Below are 22,819 nucleotides of genomic sequence, written 5' to 3'. Positions count from 1 at the left end.
TGCAATCTGGGGCGGACATGGCTTTGTGATGACATCGGTTGGGAAGGTCCGCCCGAGGACCTCGCGCATATAATCACTCTACCACAAGAGGATCATTTTCCAACTATTGCAGGAGCAGCCCAAAATATGCAAGTAGCTCCAGCAGGCTGATGTTAAGGCTGTTTGGATGATTAGCTGAGTATAAGCACATAATGAGCTGTATGAGGGAAGAGGGAGGATGAAAGGGAGACATAACTTAGGTGAAAATATGACACATATTTGCAATTGTAGGACACAAGATGGTATTATAATGTGTAGGAAACATTTGTGTATTAAATTGTGTTATATTTTAAAATAAAGTTGCAGCCAATTGAAGCTACTCCTTGCATGATGGATTCTTAATTCTTTAGATAAGGGAGAGCAGGCTGCTCATGCCACCACTATGAAGAGTTATTTCTTGGACTGAAGATTGCTTTTTTTTTTTTTTTTCATTTTCTTAACAGTTTTTGTAGCATGGCATTCCAGTAGCTGTACTTGCATGGAAAAAACTGGAATCTTTATAAGGTTCAATACCTTTTATTGGACCACAAAAAAGATGCTGTGCTACATTCTATTGGGCGGATTTTAAAAGCCCTGCTCGCGTAAATCCGCCTGGATTTACGCGAGCAGGGCCTTGCGTGCCGGCGCGCCTATTTTCCATAGGCCGCCGGCACGCGCAGAGCCCCGGGACGCGCGTAGGTCCTGGGGTTTTTCGAAGGGGGCGTGTCGGGGGCGGGGCCGGATGACACAGCATGCCGGGGGCGGGGTGCCGGCCCGGGGGCGTGGTCCAGGCCTCCGGACCAGCCCCCGGGTCGAAATACAGCGCGCCAGCAGTCCGCTGGCGCGCGTAGATTTACGTCTGCTTCTCGCAGGCGTAAATCTAGGGACAAAGGTAAGGGGGGGGGTTTTAGATAGGGCCGGGGGGGTGGGTTAGGTAGGGGAAGGGAGGGGAAGGTGAGGGGAGGGCAAAAAGAAGTTCCCTCCGAGGCTGCTCCGATTTCGGAGCAGCCTCGGAGGGAACGGAGGCAGGCTGCGCGGCTCGGCACGCGCAGGCTGCCCATAATCGGCAACCTTGCGTGCGCCGATCCAGGATTTTAGAGGATACGTGCGGCTATGCGCGTATCTTATAAAATCCAGCGTACTTTTGTTTGCGCCTGCTGTGCAAACAAAAGTACGCGATCGCGCTTTTTTAAAAAATCTACCCCTATATTATTTATAATCAAATTTTCTCCTAATTAGTTTAGCACAATAATTTACACTGGTGTCTGTAAACTATGCCTTGATAACTATTCTGTTAAGAAAGAACAAAAATAGTTCTCTAAATACTTTGGTGCCACGTCATTGTATATGCATAACCAAGTATCAACCACACATCTCAAGGATATTCAGACCATCTTTTAAGGCAATTTTGTAGTGTTCATCAAGAATCACTGAGGCATATAGCAAATATATGGTCCACATATTGAATTCAATCCCTCTAATGGTTTGCAAACCAACAGGAGCTTATAAAGAAACACTAATCTGCAAAATCCTCTGGAAGAGTGACCTTTCCCCCCAAAACCCCCCACAGCTAAGGAACTTTGTAAACAAATCTAATATTAAGCCAAGCTCTGGAGTTTCAAATTCAAATTCAGGTGCATGCAGAATAAAATTAGTCAGAAATGTATTAGTTTAATCTATGAAAAAGATATCATCTACAACTTGTTTGTTGACCTTAATTTCAGGCATATACAGGAAAGGGTCCATTTCTTCAAGAATGCAGCCAAAATGATATGTAATTCTGCTTCCCTAATTTATTCTATACAGTACTATCAGTGTATGTACTGGGAAACAAACCTTGTCCATGGTCACATGTGTCGCATCTTATGCAATGTGTTAATTGATTTGGCTTGTCCATGTACTCCTTCCCTCTTTCGCAAGATACACAACAGTCTTCACCAGTGGCATTACTGCAATCTGACTTTTTATATTTACCTATAAAATTGTATTAAATAAAAAGGCAATATACCATTACCATCAAAAGACTATTCATTATAAAAAGTCTCAATTTAATATCACAAATGCATATTTCTCATATAATCACTTACCGGTAAATATTGAAATAAGTTAATTTTGACAAATGAACATAAATCTACCCTATTATTCTTCTAATATTCCAATTCAGTCGATATGAAGCCATCAGAATCTGATGACTCGGCTATGGTCTGAGGTCTAGTTACACAAACCAAAATGACAACAGTTCAGTACTTTACCAGGATGGATTAAGACAAGGATAAAATGCTGTTCTGTATTCTAGGTATATTCAAAAAGAATATTACAAATTATATAAAATTAACAAATCAGTTTTAACTGAAAACTAGTTTAAATTCTGAATTTTCTTTGTATACAGTATTCACATTTCAAGAACACCTACTACATAAATGGTCCCACTAGATGGAATGTATTAAAGTCAAGATATTGCCCATTTTTTAAAATTCAAAATTGCTAAAATTTGTCTGATTTATTCTACCATCTCAGATTCTATCATAGTTAAAAGAGAAATGAAAAATGAAATATTCAATAATCTGTAAAGGTATCATACCCCTCATTATAAAAGTGCAAAAGGTCAAGCAAAATCTAGTTGCCAGGTTGTCTCAAAGGACAGAACCTTTTTTTTTTAAAACAGAATGCAATTATTTTTATGCAAGAAAGCTGGTGAATATCTCTCTGTTATAAAAGTTTGTAAGTTCTAATTATAGGTGACTGGAGTTGTAAATTAGTAACTTCAAGTCCAAAAAGAAACAAGAGGAACACTACCCATATATAATGCTCATACCAAACGTGAGTCCATGAGAATGAAATACTATACTCTCTGAATAAGATCATCTCAATATCCCAGTGTGTTTTAAAAAAATGCAAAACAAACACCAGACACTTTGGTTTTGAATACTGCATTGGAAAGGCAAATAGCTAAACTCATTTGGACTGCTGAGGGTAAATGATTACAGCAGGATTGGCTAACAGACGTAATGTGGCTTACCCACTGAATAGGTCAGATACCTAAAACTTGTATGTACCTAGGTGTTTGGCCTCAAAGTCAGCTGTGATAATTTGCAACAAAATAAGGCTGCAATTAAAACTGTTTGAGCCTTATTCACTAATCACCCTTGTTTCTGTGGCAAATTATTTCTCGACCTGCTGCTTCTTGAAATCTTTGAGCACTATTCAGGTGCTATACTTACCCTGGCAATATGTTTCTTCACACATTGTAACTATGAGTGCTTCAATGATATACCTTCCTCTCAACCGCGATTGCCTGTGTTTCATACCTCCTTTTGGATTCCTGTGAGCTTCTCCTTTATATATATATATATATATATATATATATATATATATATATATATATAGATATAATTCAATGTTAGCTATGAACATGGATATTTAAAAGCTGGTATAATTGAACAGGGTAGTAGGTATCCTTTTCCTCATCTCTGCTAATCCTGCCACACTGTTATGGTCCTAATATTATTAACATCACATTTTCTTTTGTTTTTTTTGTAGAGATCCTTTTCAACGGTTATTGTCAATCATATTATATCATAATGTGACTCGTCCCTCCCGATGCAGCCTTAGTGCAATATGGTTCTGTGTCGGGGGACTGATTTTCTAATAAACATCGTGTTAACTTGAGATTACATAATCCCTGTTGTTAATTTGTTCTTAGTCTTAGTTTTCTTTTTTGTGGACCACATGTATAAATTTTTCGTCACACACACCTGCTGTATTGGTTATTACTATAGTGTGTTTGCCTGTTGTTCCACATCCTTTTGAAAATTTAATCTGTTCCATTATCTGCCCTTTAAAACCCATTTCTCCAGAATATGTAATTCCATATAAAAAGTGAGCCAAAGGCCTCTTCAGCATCCAGACTTAAAACAAGCCCTTGATCGGATTCTTGTTCCTTATCAACACAGCTTCCTCACGTTCTTCACTCCATATCTTCTTCTCACAAAGCCCTTCTGATTTGACCCAACTAGATCCAGGATTATTCCTTTATGTCTCTCTAACATGGCCACAAATATCTTAACATCCACAGTTAGTAAAGATATTGGTCAGCACACATTTCCTTCAAGCGGATCTCTTTTTTTTATTTTTTTTTGTGAAGCACCATTATTGGTTCATCGCCGGAGAAAGGAGTTCTTGTTTCAGTAACCCATTAATATAGGTTTGTTAAGGGCTTTAGCACTTGAAATTTTAAAAGCCTGTAAAATTCTGGCCCTAGAACATCTAAACCTGTACCCTTCCTTAATTTCAGCCCCTGTATGACGCTAAAGATTTCTGAATCTCTTCTTAGCATATCTATCTTTTCTAAAACTCTATTTAAAATTTGGGTCACATGAAATCAGTGAAAAAACTATTCCTTGTTTCTCGGTTTTCTGCTTTCCTACTGTATAATTTTCCTTAATATTCAAACATTTCCACTATTTCTTCAGAAGTCTTTATATTGACTTGTTTGTTTTTAATTCCTGCAATATAAGAACATTTTTTTGACCTGTTCACTAACGTAGCCAGCATTTTAAACATTTTGTTACTGAGTTTATACAATTTGGGGTACATTTTAAAACACAGCGCATGCACGAACAAAAGTACGCCGGATTTTATAAGATACGCACATAGCCGCGCGTATCTTATAAAATCTGGGGTCGGCGTGTGCAAGGGGGTGCACATTTGTGCAACTTGTGCGCGCTGCCCGTTCCCTCCGTCTCCCCCCACCTTCCCCTCCCTAACCCACCCCCCTGGCCCTATCTAAACCCCCCCCATCTCTGTTGCACAAGTTACGCCTGCTCGAGGCAGGCATAACTTTGCGCACGCCGGGCCGGCTGCTGCACGCCATGTTCCGGTCCGGGGGCTGGTCTGGAGGCCGCGGCCACGCCCCCAGAACGCCCCCGGGCTGAAACCACGCCCACGGCACCACCCCCGGATGACGCGCCAACTATGTCACGCCCCCGACATGCCCCCCGATGACGCGTTGACCGCGTCACGCCCCCCGACTCGCCCACCCCAAGAAAGCCCCGGGACTTACATGCGTCCCGGGGCTTTGTGCGCACCGGAAGCCTATGCAATATAGGCTCGGCACGCGCAGGGGCCTTTTAAAAAGGTTACGCGCATACCTTATGAGATACTTTTGGAGATGATTCAACACAGCCTGCACATTTGCTAATGTCTTCTTTTGCTCTACAGTCATCATCAATGCTATGTGTTTATTCTGTGCTTGTTTCCTAATCTTAGTTAGCTTCAGTACACCCCTGTCTCGCTTTTTATTCTGTTTAGCCACATAGGCAATGATGTCACCGTGTATTACTGCTTTCCCTGCTTCCCATACTAATGCAGAAGAAATACCTGGTTGATTGTGAAAAATAATCTTCCTGAAGCATTCATTAAAGGTTTCATCCTGATACAAACCCAGGGTCATCTTCAAACTAAAACACTATTCACTGGACCCCCAAAGACTAGACTTACTAATACAGGTCATAGTCTGATATTGAGAATACTCCTATATTCACTGCCTTCACTATCAGAAACAAGGTCTTTGACAACAGAAAATAATCTCTCCTTGATTAACTTTTGTGTGCGTTAAAGAAAAATGTCACATCTAATTTATCATAGTGGCATGTGCACCAAATATCAATCAAGTTCAATTCCTTATTGTTCAAATTCACACCTAGCATATCATCTCCTGGTCTAATATCCTTTGCTGGCTTACAATCTTTACTGTGGTCAGCAACAAATTAAAGTCACCCCCCACAATTAGCTGGCATTACAGGAATTGTAAAATCTCATATATTTTATTCAGAAAATCACATGAGTACATATTTGGTGCATACAGACTGCAGAACAGGACTTTGTGACCAAAGTCCCCACCAGCATAATCAATTCCCCTTCCTCATACTGAATCTCTGCTTCTCTACAAAGGGGAGTTATCTATGCACTAAAATGACGTCCCCTTTGTCTTCTAAAATAGGAGGAGAAAAATATTGCCCTACCCATTCCCACTTAAGCTCTAAATTTGACAAATGCACTTCTTATAAATTCCTACACAATGTGCATCTTCAGATGTTTAAACATGTTAAACAATTTCTTTCATTTTATGGGAGAGTGACTATACTCCACATTCACTGTGGAAATGTTTATTCTTACCATACTGTAGGATGTTTATGCTTAATACAAAGAATATGTCCTAGGCCACCTGCTTGTTATAGGTTACTCCAAATGTTCCCTAGCCTGAACATCCTGGTTTTTTAAGTTTTTGACTTGCTTTTTGAGTAATCGTAATACATTTCCAACTATTCTTTTATCAAAGCACACAAAAATACAGATGAAAAACCTACCCTTGGGACAATCTACTAAACAATTATCGCATCTCTTCGCAATTTTCCTTTTCAGATTGGACTGTCTAATGCTTACTCTTGCCACCGATGCATCATGACTTTCATAGGTTGATTGAATACTACAGATAATTACCTGCAAGACAGCAAGCAAAATAATTTAGGATTTCATGAACACAGGCTGATGCTTTGTCAACTATCAGTTATGTCAGTCATCTTTGGAAAATAAAACATATCGCAGAAGTTAGGTTGAACCATCCATTCCCCCCATCCTATACTGTCATCAACACCCCTCTCTGGCCAAAGATCAGAAGGTAAATTCCTTCAAAATAAAGCTCGGTGAATATATTAATTGGATATTTATATAATGCTGAAACTTTGTACACATGAACTTCAGCTAAAATTTTCAAAACAGACATATATGTAAATCTGCTTTGAAAATTAGCATGTCTGCAGGGCATAGGTGCACAGAGCAGGTGTAAATGTGATTGTGAACATTTATGCGTAGACTTTCAAAAATCAAAGGCATGTGCATAAATTAATTTTCCACCCTAACTCAATTCCCTTTGATGCTTCTCTGCAGTACACGGAAAGATATACATTAAATCACTTCTGTATGTACTTTTATGCATACAAGACCCAGAGTAAATTTTCTCATCCAGTCCACTATTAAATATCTTGGTCCCCAAATAAAACAAAGACTAGAACCTACAAAAATAAAGTTTTGACCGCCTTACAACAGTGAAACATTAGTTTTTCTTCTAATTTGTTTCCTAACAGAATTCGATTACAAAGATTGCTACTCGGCAACAAAAGCATGGATAGAATCAACAAACCAATTAGCAGATGAAATTAACCCCATGAAACATAAGCGCATTAATGAAACAAAACAAACAAAGCCCTGGTATAACGAAAAGATAAAAGAAGTCAAACGAAACCTTAGAAAAAAAGAAAAAGACTGGAAAAAACATAAAACAAATGAAAACTTAAGCTAAGTATTTTCTGAATCTGGTTATTATAAACAAACAATTTTAGATGCAAAAAAAAAACAATACTACAGCTCAAAAATTGAAAAGTTTGCAAACAACCCAAGAGCACTATTCACTATAGTTAAAGATCTCACCAATGATTATACAGAGCCCCCCCCCCCCAACCGACATTACCTGAAAATAGGTGCAACGAAATAGCGCAGTTCTTCAGTGACAAAATAGGAAACCTAAGAACCAAAATACCTGATACAACCAAACAAGAAATTAAAATGCACAAAAGAAATGTCACCCACTGGTCTAGGTTTGATGAGACAACAGAAATTGAAGTAGAATCCTTATTGAAAAAGATAAACCCTGCCCCACACAGAATTGACACCCTACCAACTATGGACATCAAAAAATTAGCAAACATAGGGCCTTATTTTCTAAGGCTATCGCAGGCTTGCGCTAACAAGCCTGTGATAGCTAGCGAAGGTAGCGCACGCCTGCGCTACCCTACATCGGGGCAGAGTCGGCCCCGGAAGAGGAGGAGTCAGGGCATCACCGGGGCCAACTCTGCGAAGACGGCGCGGGCAGCGAAAAGGTAAGGAGCCTTTTCGCTGCCTATTTCGCACCCAATAACTGCACCTTCTATGGTGTAGTTATTGGGTGAGATGCCGGCAGCGATCGCACCGCGGAGGTGCGATCGCTGCTGGCTAGCACAGGACCGCCCCCCCCCCCGTTTCGGCCCTCCACCCCTCATTACCGCATTTTTCTAAAGTACCACAGGCCTGCGATACTTTAGAAAATGAGGCCCACAGTCGCCCCAACACTAACAAAGATCATAAACCTATCCCTAGAGGAAAGATCCATACCGGACACACTGAAAGGAGCGATCATCAAACCAATCTTAAAGATAAAAATAGTGACCCCCTTCTCCTAAGCAACTACATACCTGTTTCAAACTTACCTCTAATTGCAAAATTAATTGAAAAAACTGGCCGAGCATTTAGATAACAATAATATACTGTACCCTTCACAACATGGATTCTGCAAGCACTACAGCACAGAGACATTGCTGCTTTCACTGACTGACAACATTCTGAGAGGATTTGATAGTGGAAAACATTACATCCTGATGATGCTAGACTTATCATCAGCATTTGACACAGTAAATCATGACATACTTTTTAAGAGACTAGAAGAAATAGGACTAAATAAAAAAACTATAGCATGGTTCAGCTCATACCTAAGTAACAGATTTTATCAAGTCCAAATAAATAACATATTATCAGAGAAAATTAATCTACAAACAGGAGTACCACAGGATTCAGCACTCTCCACGACACTCTTTAATATTTACCTGCTCCTGCTCTGCCACCTACTAGCAGGCCTGGGTATCATACACTACATATATGCAGATGACAATCAATTATTATTACCTATTGAAGACACAATGGAAAAAACACTAAACCTAGCAAACATGTACCTAGGCATCATCAAACAGCTACTAAACCAAATGGAACTAGTCATTAACATCGATAAAACTGAATTCCTACATTTAGAACGAAAAAATATATGACAGTCATCCAAACCCCCTTACTACTAAAAAATTAACTGAGAAAGTACGGAACCTAGGTGTGCTAATAGACACAGAACTCAACCGCAAACATTACGTATCACTAAAGGTTAAAGAGAGATACGCAAAACCTTTGGTCCTCAGGAAACTAAAACCTTTACTAACATTTACAAACTTTCAAACAGTCTTACAAGCCCTAATATTTGCTAGCACCGACTACTGCAATGGCCTCTTTTTAGGACTACCATACACAACAATAAGACCACTCCAAATACTACAAAACTCTGCCGCAAGAATTCTCACTGGCAAAAGAAAAAAGGATCATATTACTGAAACTCTAGCGGAACTACACTGGCTTCCAATAGAACACAGAGTACAATTCAAAACACTTTGCACTATACATAAATTAATTCATGACGAAAAAGCAGAATGGCTGAACACAGCTCTACTTGTTCATGTCCCACATAGAAACCTGAGATCTGCTAATAAAGCCCTCCTAACCATCCCTTCCATTAAAACAGCAAGACTGACCCAAGTTAGAGAACGGGCTTTATCTTTAGCCGGACCAACATTATGGAACACCATGCCCTTAGAAATTAGACTACAGAGTGATTTCAAACTTTTCAAAAAGAATTTAAAAACCTGGCTTTTCAAACAAGCTTTTTACAAAGAGAACGGAGATTAGTAGAACAACGATACCTGGCGTCTAAACACCAGTGCATAGCACCTAACACAACAGGTGTGATTTTATTTTATTATTTCACCGTAAAGTTAGACATGTAATGAACACTGATAATTGCAGGAAAAAGTCAAGATTTACAACATTTAAAAATAATCAATATTTGAAACTATGTTACCGGTCTTTAATGGCACTCCCTATTGATATTGTTAACTAATATAATTATCAAATTTTTTATATGTGCCTTTCTGTAAACCGTTGTGATGGTATGGAAAATATTTTAAATAAATAAATAAATTTATTTGCATAAAACCTTTTGAAAATTACCCCCTATAAGTTTTAGGTGGAATGTAAGAGGTCAATTCAAACCTTCCGATGCCAGAAAGGAGGCAGAGGTGACTATTTATTTGGACAAGGAGTAACTAAAAAATATTTGCTATTTAAAACTGAAGAGGAGGCTGTGCTAAAGGCCAAATAAGGGCAAATATGTAGAAAATGGGCATCTAATGAGGTATCTGGGGCCCATCCAACTCTGAACCATAGAATGTATTACCCGCTTCATTTCCCTATGCAAGTGTGACAGTTGTCATCTATGGGCTGCCCCAGAAATGAGTGGCCTAGTGTCAGGAGAGCCAAATCCAGACAGCTGACGGTAGAAGTCTTCCGCCTATGCGAGTCACCTTGACTTTGGGTTGAGGTCTCCAGTGTTTGTGGTTAGTGGCTGGCGACATATGACAGACAGGGATAGCCCCTTGATATGAGCAAGAAGTGAGAGATCTGGAATTAAGTGAGAAGTTGGACAAACCAGGAATCTGTGAATCTAAGAATCCAGGGAAGAAAACAGTAGGAGTGCTGAATAGGAATCTGTAGAAAAAGTCTTTTGGAGACAGGAATGGAGCCAGAGTACAAGGATCATAAGGTAGGACCAAGATCTGGCAACTGCCTGACGAAACTGCCTCAGTATAAATACAAGTCTACACAGGATATAAGATGGCCACCAAGGGAAGCAATAAGCACTGAGCTGGGAGTACTGGATAGATAGTCCAAGCAGTTTACACCACCACTTGCAGGCTGGAGGAGGGTTTGGCAATGGATCCTTATAGCAAGAACCTCAATATCCGTGCATAAAAAATTGCTGTGGTGATATCAATTCCCTACAGAAAATGATGGTGGAAACCACTCTGAGCACACTCAGCCTGTGATATCAATGTGATCAAAGGGCAAAAAGCTAAAAATGCCTGCCCAATCTCCAAATCATCTTATTTGCATATTCTTGGAAATAATAATTTACTCTGGCTCCATTGGAATCAATACGCAAAATCCAAGAGCTCTTACACCAGGGATAGGCAACTCCAGTCCTGGAGTGCCACAAACTGGTCTGGTTTTCAAGATATCCCTCATGCATAGTCATTATGGATATTTGCAAGCACTGTCTCCATTATATGTAGATATATGTCTACATATAATGGAGATGCCCATCCACTATATGCCCTACATATAGTGGATGCCCTGAAAACCAAACCAGTTTGTGGCACTCCAGGACTGCAGTTCCCTGCCCTAGTCATACACACATAAAATAAATGGATAACTGTTACAGTTGGTAAATAAAATGCCAATACTTTAGCAAGCTGCAGTGCATGAGGAACTGCTGGTAAGCTAGGCCAGCATGTTGCAAAGATTAAAAAAAAACAAAGACTTGCTCCTATCTACAAAATCATTATTCTAAATCCTTTATTCAAAGCTGTCCTCTTGATGACAGGACAACATTCATAGGACACTAGTACTTTCCCTTACACACACCATGCAGTCCTCAAACCCTTCATTGCTGGCATGGCCTCAATCTTGCAACCTCTTTCCACACAGGCCAGCAAGACTAAAAGCACTGGCCACATGTGGACATACCTAGAAGCCTCTTTCATCTTGTTTCTTCTCTAAAGCCTGCTGTTTGGACTCACCAAAGGGTACAGGATGCCTCTCACCTGTGCTTAGATATTACACTCAGACCTGATCAAGACAGAACGGAAGCCAGGGTCCAAACTTCCCTCATGATCCCCAGTCACTGCTGGCCTGCCAGTTTTCCTGCAGCTGGTCCTCTGGGACAAATACTGCGTCCCAGAGGACTACCTCTGATGAGTTCTCCTATCTCTGGTTACTTTAATCTGTCCTTGCTTTTATCTTTTTGTGTGTAAAAGGTAGGATCTGTTCACTTTCCCGATGTATCCACTACATGCTGTCAGAGAGAGTCTTTTCTCTAGATTAACACCTTGCTTTGTACATGTTGGACTTGGTCCAATAATGAGCATTTTCAGTTTTTGTAAGTTTTTCCTGTGAGGCACCTCTTCCTCATCCAGAGCTCAATGGGCCAGCTTGCCTACTGTGTACCAGGAGGCAAAAATGGAGGGAGCTTAAAGGGTTTCATTAGTGGATGGAGGACCCACAGAGATATGTCAGCATGGTGGTCAAGCCATAGCCACAGAAGCTGATCCATCCCGTGTGTACTTCCCATTACATGTCTGCAATTTTCCAACATATGGCATGTGTGTCTCTGTCTCTGGCATGCACTGTAGCATCTGCTGAGTTCTCTTTCCTTGTTTGTATGTACCACCTGGACCAACTTTACACAGGGCCCGTTCTCTTCTGTCCCTCTCTGTGCACTCTGGCATTACTTCTTTTTTGGGATTTGCCCTTCATTCACATCCACCTCCTGTTAAGGGGGGAGAAGTTCTCTTTAACATTACTTTTGTATAAAAGGATTTTCTTTTTGGTGACATGTCATGTCTTATGTGGGTTTTCTTAGGCTTAGTGGTATGTGAGAGGAATGATTCGAGTGTATGTTACAGGGTCAATCCCCATAGTTTATACTTGTGAGAGCCATGGATGGAGATGAGAGTGTGCATGTTATAAAATATGCCCAGCGCGCACAAGTGAGCTCCTAATTTTAAAGCATATATATGATCAAATGTTATTTTATTTGTGCATTTTCTTTAGCATTTCTCGGCATTTACACGCGCAAGAACCGCATTCCTGTAATATATGCACGTGCAGGAAATGATTGGTTTAACCTAACAGACTGGGCAAACTGGCAGACTATCTCTAGGTCTTTGAGATCTCCCTAGTTATTCAGCCTGACCCTTCACCCAATCAATATATGGCTAGAAGGAGTTATTCAAACCTACACCTGAAAAATAGCAGAAGTAAATGGGCGCATGGTTACAGCTGGATGAGTGCCACTTACACTGGTTATAAAACAGAAATTTATGCCCGTGTTGTCCCCCTCCCTATCCTGACTTTTTTTTTTTTTTTTTTTACACTCACTGATTTGTTTACGGAGTGGTATTTGAGTGCACATAAGCGAGGTTTATAAAATTGGGTGGACATATGTGCCCATATAGCGCTTACGTATCTCATAAAAATTTCCTCTTAAATATGTTTTTAATGTTTATGCAATTTTAGACACACTAAAGCATTTAGCATGCATGATTCACAAACGTATGTGCCCTTGCAAAAATAAAATAGTGTACAGTGTAAAAAAAAAATAGTGCATGCTCAAATCAAAAAATGAATGAAACAAGTGGAAGACATAGAAAAAACAAACCAAAAATTTGACATGTACTCCTAGTGTGGATACGAAACACAAAAGGTTATAAGGGATAAACACACTCCTATAGACATGATGATCTCATAATGTTACAGTTCTTCCTTTGGAAAGTTGGTTAATGAGCAGTAGTAGTAAAATTTTATTTAAATCGAGGATCCTTTAGAGAAGAGACACAGCTAAAAAAAAAAAAGCCACACTTCTTCGATGTTGTCCTTTTTATACGGCAGAACATCAAGGGGCAGATTTTCAAAGGCCCGCGCACGCCGGCGCGCGTAAAGCCCCGGGACACGCGTAAGTCCCGGGACTTTTGTAAGGGGGCGTGTCAGGGGCGGGGCCTACTGACGCGGCGTTTCGGGGGCGGGCCGTGGCGCCGGCCCAGGGGCATGGTCGAGGCCTCTGGACCAGCCCCCGGGACCGGAGGACGGAGCGGGGCTGCCGGCCGACACGCGCAAAGTTACGCCTGCTTCCAGCAGGCGTAACTTTGCCGACAAAGGTAAGGGGGGGGTTAGATAGGGCCGGGGGGGTGGGTTAGGTAGGAGAAGGTACGGGGAGGGTGAAGGAAAGTTCCCTCCGAGGCCGCTCCGAAATCGGAGCAGCCTTGGAGGGAATGGAGGCAGGCTGCGCGGCTCGGCGCGCGCAGGCTGCCGATTTTGCGCAGCCTTGCGAGCGCTGACCCCAGATTTTATAAGATACACGCGTACCTTATAAAATCAGGCGTACTTTTGTTCGCACCTGCTGCGCGAACAATAGTACGCGCTCGCGCAACTTTTAAAAATCTGCCCCCAAGACTAATAGGGATGTGCAATCGTTTTTCCTGAATTAGGCAATGTCAACGAAATTGCCTAATTCGGAATGGTTTGGGAGAACCGAAAAACGATTGATTTTTTCCAAAATTTCGGAAAAAATTCATTTTTGAGTTAGTGCACACTAACTCTGCCAGGTTAGTGCGCACCATCTCCTGATAGTGCGCACTAACCCGAAAATCGGGACACCCGAAAAAAAAACCTCCAAACCACGGGAAAAATGAAATTCCCGTGGGGGGGCCCCAAAACGAAGCCCGACATAAAAGTTTTACCCAAAGCACATCTCTAAAGACTAGTAAAACAACTTAAGTATGTCCTATCAATTGTTATAGCAGCAATCTAATGGGCAAAGAATTCAGCTCTGTCAAGATGTGCATTATTATGCAGTGTTATATAAACTGAATGCAGTTGGCAGCATGTGTTTCAGGCTTCCATTTATTTGTATTTGCCCAGCAGTTTCCTTCCTCCTCCTTTATGCTTTCGATTCGAAAGGAACCATCCCTCACTGAGAACATGCACCATGAGCCAAAATGTGGGTTTTCCCCATTTTAACCTGCTTTCCATGTTCACTAGCCATCACAAAAATCCTTGGCCAGGGCCACAGCCCACTGTTCCATCAGAGGCCCAGGATATGTGCAGTAGATGTTACTGTTGAGCAACGGCTGGGACTTTCACTGGGACTCCTTCTCCCCCATCTGAATTTTGCTTGGTCAAAGATGCTGCTCTGCCCATGAGTTAATTTTGTGTGCGTGTACAGCAGCATGAAGTTTACTAGATTTTTTTTCAAACTAAATATCCTGTATAGCCCTAATTAGGAATATAAAAATGCACAGATGTCACAGATGTTAGCACAGGTTAATGAAGTTATTAGCATCCTGATTTACTTGTCAGCAAGTTAGCATTGAGTGCTAACCATGAATGGATTTACAATAATACTAAGTTATCGTTAGGAAATCTGGGTGCTTTTAAGATTCAGAAAAAAAAAAAAAGATACTCTCCTCGATCTATCATTGAAAGCTCTGCTCAGATTTTATTAGCATTTTCATTCCCCCTTCCCATTAGGATCGTAACACAATGTAACAAGAGGGGAGGGGGAAGAGAGGAAAGAAAAACAACAAGGAGTGTGACACAGGATAGTGTATACAGTGTAAAAGCATACCTCCCCCCTCCCCGTTACATTGTTTTTTTTACACACCATTAAGTACCCTTGCTGCAGAACTCACAGTATGCTAATCCAGTAATCTCTTAGGTTTGGATTTCTTATTTTCTCGTGAAGACACAATTGGTCTTCATAATGGTAACTTTCACTTTACGTTTCTAGCTCTGCTCTGTGTTTACTTCAGTGCTGTTGCAAAATCATTTCAGCAACTGGAGAGAAACAGAAAATGCTTCCACTGCCTCACCAGTTACTGGAAATCGGGGCTGAGGTACAGAATAGATTCTCAGAGATTAGAGTCTGAGATTAGAGACTCTGACTACTCAAGATGCTGTGCATCTGCTATTTGCTAAGAATACAATGCAAGGAGGGTGGCTAATGTAACCCCAATATTTAAAAAGGGCTCCAGGGGCGATCCGGGAAACTACAGACCGGTTAGCCTGACTTCAGTGCCAGGAAAAATAGTGGAAAGTGTTCTAAACATCAAAACCACAGAACATATGGAAAGACATGGTTTAATGGAACAAAGTCAGCATGGCTTTACCCAGGGCAAGTCTTGCCTCACAAATCTGCTTCACTTTTTTGAAGGAGTTAATAAACATGTGGATAAAGGTGAACCGGTAGATGTAGTGTATTTCGATTTTCAGAAGGCATTTGACAAACTTCCTCATGAGAGGCTTCTAAGAAAAGTAAAAAGTCATGGGATAGGTGGCGATGTCCTTTCGTGGATTACAAACTGGCTAAAAGACAGGAAACAGAGTAGGATTAAATGGACAATTTTCTCAGAGGAAGGGAGTGGGCAGTGGAGTGCCTCAGGGATCTGTATTGGGACCCTTACTTTTCAATATATTTATAAATGATCTGGAAAGAAATACGACGAGTGGAGGTAATCAAATTTGCAGATGATACAAAATTATTCAGAGTAGTTAAATATCAAGCAGATTGTGATAAATTGCAGGAAGACCTTGTGAGACTGGAAAACTGGGCATCCAAATGGCAGATGAAATTTAATGTGAATAAGTGCAAGGTGATGCATATAGGGAAAAAACTCCATGTTATAGTTACACAATGTTAGGTTCCATATTAGGCGCTACCACCCAAGAAAGAGATCTAGGTGTCATAGTGGATAACACATTGAAATCGTCGGTTCAGTGTGCTGCGGCAGTCAAAAAAGCAAACAGAATGTTGGGAATTATTAGAAAGGGAATGGTGAATAAAACGGAAAATGTCATAATGCCTCTGTATCGCTGCATGGTGAGACCACACCTTGAATACTGTGTACAATTCTGGTCGCCGCATCTCAAAAAAAGATATAGTTGGGATGAAGAAGGTACAGAGAAGGGCGACCAAAATGATAAAGAGGATGGAACTGCTCCCCTATGAGGAAAGACTAAAGAGGTTAGGGCTGTTCAGCTTGGAGAAGAGACGGCTGAGGGGGGATATGATAGACGTGTTTAAAATCATGAGAGGTCTAGAATGGGTAAATGTGAATCGGTTATTTACTCTTTCGGATAATAGAAGGACTAGGGGGCATTCCATGAAGTTAGCAGCACATTTAAAACTAACTGGAGAAAGTTCTTTTTTACTCAACGCACAATTAAACTCTGGAATTTGTTGCCAGAGGATGTGGTTAGTGCAGTTAGTATAGTTGTGTTTAAAAAAGGATTGGATAAGCTCTTGGAGGAGAAGTCCATTACCTGCAATTAATTGAGTTGACTTAGAAAATAGCCACTGCTATTACTAGCAACAGTAACATGGCATAGACTTAGTTTTTGGGAACTTGCCAGGTTCATGTGGCCTGGATTGGCCACTGTTGGAAACAGGATGCTGGCTTGATGGACCCTTGGTCTGGTATGGCATGTTCTCATGTTCTCTCTGGAAAAATATCGGATTATTTACCTGCTTTAAATATTTTCTTTGGCCTCTATTCTGCAAAATTTGGAAGTACACAAGAATTAATCACAATTCGACCCTGGAGATTTGGACTTCCATTAGGTGAAAAGCAGCCAAATATCGGGTTCTTCCCAAGTGTCTGCTGTCATAAAGGGAATATTTGACTGCCTTACGAGATTTTTTTGACAAAACATATTCAGTAGGGCCTGAAGAAAGATGTTCAGAGTACACAGAAGGTGGGCTCCACTCTGCTTTTGGCTCTGCTCCTAAAGGGTTATTCATCCCCTTCCAGGTAGATATCTTATTCACCTCCCTCAGGCTGTACGCTGAATCTATTTACTCACACTCTGAGCAGGAGTAAGTTCAGTCTCATTTTTTTTTGGCAGAAAAAAACAACAACTCTCTTTTAAATTTTATTTGCCTCTCATAGAAAATCAACCCTTTCCTTTAACTCTAATTCCACTGCAGTCAGAAAAAAGTCTGAGGAAAGAGCCTTCTTTTTGCCACGTTAAAGAGAATACTTTGATCAATATAGCACAATAAGGCATTTGTCTTTTGAAAAGTGGCTTTGATGACCCAGCCAGTACAATCACTACACATGCCCCTCCACCCTCCAACATTCATACGTGTACCCAGGACATACACTGTGCACATGCATCCACACGCCACCACTCAGACCTATCACGCATGCTCTCACATCACTAAACCTATTAAGTAATACATACAGAACAGAGAAGTTATAAAACATATATTTAAATATAATTTAAAAATATGTCAACTTTTTCATCTCTTCCTGGAGGGAAGGGTGAGAGTTGACAGTGCGCCAGTGCCTCATTGGTGGGTGGTTACTGATTCTGTCTCCACCCTCCAGGAGGTCATCTCCTCCTGCTGCTGCTGCTCCCGGGCAAGGTTGAAAGAGAAAAAAAAGGAGACAGGATGACTCGCGGAAAGCAGAGAGAGCAAAAAGTGGCAAACAGGAAAGAAGGCAGCACAGACAACTATGCCTCCAATAGAGGGCTCCCCTTCACCTCCACCACCTATTTTTAAATACCCGGGCGATCTGATACCCAAGATTTTTCCAACCCAGACTCAGAATTTAGTAACATAAAGGGCCACACCCAAAGTACGGACAAAAAAAAAAATGACACAGAAAGAAGAGAAGGAGGAATATGCACTGATAAGATGATGAACCAAATGACATTCACACAAGACAGAAGAACTCAGAGAAAGATGCTCCATAAAAACATTTGCAGACAGAATCAGACTCCATGATGGACAATGACAGACTCGTATAAGTAAATACTCAAAGACTGGATCTACTCAACCCAAAAAGGAGCACCCTTGCCCTCTCCATGTCTGCCCCCTTGTATCCAGAAAGTAGGGTGCCATGTTCCAACATGGAGCAGCTGCCTCACAGGATCTGGGTCTGTCCGAAAAATAAGACACATTCGTGCAGCAAGTCCAAGAAGTAGGAGGCAAAATATTATTTTGAAGGGAAAACTCTCTCTTACTCTGGCAGCACACACTGGACCCATCAACAATGTTTGCAGACAGAAAAGTAGGAAACAACCATGCCAGACGTCACGGATTTTGGAGAAGGAGGACGATCCACCTGGGGTGGTCCTTCGAGTCCCGGCATTGGTCCTGGAGGGCTAGCTGCAGGAATGCAGGCAGGAGACTGCTGGGGTGCTGCCATGGTGGCTCTCAAGCCATCAGTAAGCTTGAGTATGTTTATACAATATCCAGTGCCACCACTCGGCCCACCTACTGCCAGCAGGTAAAGCTGACAGCATGTGTTAAAGCTGCCCAGGCACAGCTGACAGACATCTTGTACTCTTTTAACGATTATAAACCACGGCCTCTAGAAAAGAGACACAAAGAATGAGCAGCGGGAGTCATTCACTGGCCTCCATTGTTTGCGCATATCATGGTCAACGCTAGATAAAGCACATGAGTACCCCTTTATGAAGGTGAGATGAAAAATGCCCAAACTTGTATTTAGGAAGAAGGGTGGCATTACATTTCTACAGTAATTAAAAAAGGAAGAGTTGTTAGAGAGTTGTTAGAGAAGCTCAAATTGCCTTCTCATAGGACAGAAAAGTTGAGAGATTTCTATGCCATTCAAAACATCACGCATTTATGTCACCTGTAAAGGGGTTCATGATGTAAACAGGATGCAAACAGCAGATGCACAGTATCTTCAGTAGTCAGAATCTCTAATCTCAGACTTTAATCTCTGAGAATCTATTCTGTACCTGAGCCCCGATTTCCAGTAACTGGTAAAGCAGTGGAAGCATTTTCTGTTTCTCTCCAGTTGCTGAATTGATTTTGCAACAGCACTGAAGTAAACACAGAGCAGAGCTAGAAACGTAAAGTGAAAGTTACCATTATGAAGATCAATTGTGTCTTCACGAGAAAATAAGAAATCCAAACCTAAGAGATTACTGGATTAGCATACTGTGAGTTCTGCGCATAGCACTGCTCTTTCTGAGAGACTGGTGGCGCGTGGTTTGTGATTATTGTAATAATCTGCTGAGCAACAGGCCATCTGGACTTGTAACAACCCACAGCAGGATGTAACATGCTGCTTCCTAAATGCTTTTCTGGCCACCCAGGAAACCCAAGCAGAGATCTGTAACCTGTGGATACACCACCAATACAACACTGTAAAACCCAAGGGTAGGTGGATTCTGACTGTGAAATAAGAGGGCATTTGTTAGCATTTTCCATGCAGAGTTAAATTCTGCATTTAGTTCACTTACAAAGGGCCAGATGTAATAAAGTGTATTCAGAAGAGTGCTTTTGCACCAAATAGCGCCATCATAAAAGGTGGTGCTATTGGGTGCGAAATTGGCAGCGAAAAGGGTTCTTACCTTTTTGCTGTCCGCAATGTCTTTGCAGTGTCCGCCCCAACTCCTCCTGTTTTGGTCTTGTCGCTGCCCCAACTCTGCCCCATTAGTGATGGAAAATGGCTTTGGAAAATGACCCCCTAGGTGACAGGGAGGGGAAGAAAGATTGTGTGCTCCTCCCTCCCTATCCTAACCCAGGACAATCTCAGGACACCTGGAAATCAGACATTCAAGGTACGGAGAGAGGAATTTTTGTTATCCTTATTTGTTGTAATTATTGCTTGGTAATATTGCTTGGTGTTTGCTGTTTTTACATATTTTATTGGCATTAGGGATATTCTGTTCCTTAGTTGTTTTGAAATTCTTATTTTTTGTGAGTATTGTTTTATTACCTTTATTATTTTAGTGGGGGAGGTAATGTTGGGGCTACAGAGTGTTACTCTCCCCTCAGCCCCCTCTTCTCTTCCTGTCCCCAGCTCTCACCTCTCCCCACTATATTGGGGAAAGAGTTAAGGGCAATTTGCATTGTCCACCCCACCCCGCCCCCCCCCCCCAAAAAAAAAAGCTTTCTGCTGCCATTGAGAAGAATACTTGCCTGCTCTGAAACTATACAAGTCCTCTACTTTCTTGTGTACAGGGGACTAACTCAAAGGCATCATCACAGTCTTACAGATCCATCCCAGGCTGGTAGGGGCTTCAGAAAGGCAGTTTATGTGAAATGAATTCGTAATTTCGGTTCGAGAGGCCACGGCATCACAGCCCCCGTCAGATTCCTCCAAATCTGTGAATCCTGCTGCACACCTCACCGCTAATTTGCCACAAGGACAAGAGGAGAGAGAAAGACCACCTCTGTTTTACCAGACAGCACGACTGTCTCACATAGTGAAGTCATCAAAACAAGGGGAAAACCAACCCGGCAAACAATAAACGTTTAGTGCTCGGCAGCCACAGGGAGGAAACGCGTCGGGGCCTCGCCGGTACAAGAGAAACAGCCTCGGAAGCCTCGCAAGGACCGCGCCGCTACTTTACAAAAATAAAGCGACTGCTCTGCCTCCGAACAGGTTGGGGCATAGTTTTGGACAGAAATAATTACTTACCAAGAAGAGAGGTGCAAGCTGAGGAATCTTCAGAGCTACCATTCTGCCGCCCGTCTGTACTTGTCACAAAGTGAAAGTAACATCTTGAGGTTTCTCAAGAGGCTCTGGTGAGTCACTAAAGGTCCCGCCCTCGGAAACTCCCCTCATTTAAGGAAACGCTATTACTAACTCACTATACGCCTGGGGGAAGTCTGCGCAAAAAATGTAAAGTTCTGCAAACTTTATATTGGTCAGAATAACACAATTTACATGACAGTCTAAGTAATCACATTCTAAATACAGAAAAAAGTTATTACTTACAGATGCAGAATTTTAAATATTTTGAGCAGAATTTCCCTAGACATTCACTGTAAGAGTGTCCCTTCCACTTGCTCTCCCTACTCCCCTGGCCATTTTGCCTTCTCAGGCCCCAACTCCTCCACCTGCAGTATCTCTCCCCTCTACCTCTAGGCTCAACCCCCTTCCACTCTATCGCCAGTCCCAGAGTTTGACCCCATTCTCAGTACTGCCCCTCACACAGACTCCCTCTGTCCCTCCCTCTCTCACACACATGCTCCTTCCCTCTAGTACACATACACACACCCTCATACAGGCTTCCTCACTCTCCCACACACATATCCCCTCATACAGGGTCCCGCTCTCTTCCATACACACACATACAAGCTCCCTTTCTCTCTCACATATACATCCTCACACAGGCTACCTATGTCTCTCTCTCACGCAGCCCTTCACACAGGCTCTGTCTCACACATACACAATCCCTTCACACAGGCTAGCACCCTCACATACACAGGATCCCTTTTTCATACACACGAGCTCCCAATCTCTCACACACATACACACTCCTTCACAATCTCCTCATATAGGCTTCCTCTCTCTGAAACCCACACTCAAGTATCCCCCCCCCCCCGCTCTCTTACCTCCCATGCTCTCTCTCACCCTCCCCTCTCTCACACCCCTCTCCCTACTCTCACCCTCCACTCCCCCACACCCCCTCCCCTCCCCTCTCTTACACCCTTTCTCCTCTCTCACACCCCCTCCCCTTTCTCACACCCCTCTCCCTCTCCTCTCTCACACCCATTCTCTCTCACTGGGGCCTTCCATCTTCACCGCGAGTGGAGCACACTCCGTTCACAGCACATGGGGGCCTTCCATTTTCACTGCGAATGGCGCACCTGGGCCTTCATCTTCGCCACGAGCGGAGCGCATCCTGCGGCACATGCGGGCCTTCATCTTCGCGCACTCCGTTCACGGCATGCCGGGGTCTCCTCTGCTATTTTCTGCACAGAATTTGGCAATTCTACTGCGCTCCGCAGTAGTACAGAATTCCCCCAGGACTATATAAAGTACGGGTCTCTCTTTTTTTTTTTTATTTAATCTAAATCCCCAGGCTCTGGAAAGGTCCCTCCACCTGAAAATTTTAATCAACTTAAATATTTCATGCCGCACTGAACACAATACTTGATAAAAAGCTGAAGTCACCTTAAAAGAGCAATTACTGTCTCCTTTGTCTAAGCTGTATTTATAGCCAACCACACTAGACCATGTGCTTGACTCAGGCATTAGGTCCATTAAAGAGGTTTTTTTTATTGCCAGAAAATGTGGGTTATCAGGGGCAGGCTGGACCAGTTCTGTTTTACCCCATTACAATCAATTAGATAAATACCAGGACTAGCCCAGCGCTAAATTATTTACTCCTGGGGGAATTCTGCACAAAAAAAATTGAAAATTCTGCAACAAAAAATTGAAAATTCTGTGCACACATTTCTAAATTCTGCAAAATTCTGCACATTTGTTAAAATACCACAGTATTT

At 41.9% G+C, this 22,819-nt stretch overlaps 1 protein-coding gene across 1 annotated transcript in view; it reads right to left on the bottom strand.

Moving 5' to 3' along the window:
- Nucleotides 1-21,139, bottom strand: part of FAS (Fas cell surface death receptor) — a 62,648-nt gene extending 41,509 nt beyond the window's left edge. Inside the window, exons 1-3 of the mRNA XM_029609831.1 lie at nt 21,006-21,139; nt 6,387-6,519; nt 1,855-1,992 (exon numbers count right to left, since the gene is read on the bottom strand). Coding sequence (XP_029465691.1) covers nt 1,855-1,992; nt 6,387-6,519; nt 21,006-21,047 — 313 coding nt within the window. The 5' untranslated portion in view covers nt 21,048-21,139. The remainder of the gene's footprint in view (nt 1-1,854; nt 1,993-6,386; nt 6,520-21,005) is intronic.
- Nucleotides 21,140-22,819: the final 1,680 nt, after the last annotated feature.

Source organism: Rhinatrema bivittatum, chromosome 7 (assembly GCF_901001135.1).
Source record: "Rhinatrema bivittatum chromosome 7, aRhiBiv1.1, whole genome shotgun sequence".
NCBI classification, from domain to species: Eukaryota; Metazoa; Chordata; class Amphibia; order Gymnophiona; family Rhinatrematidae; genus Rhinatrema; species Rhinatrema bivittatum.
The sequence above is the reverse complement of the archived record's forward strand: the minus strand, read 5'-3'. Positions and strand labels throughout refer to the sequence as shown.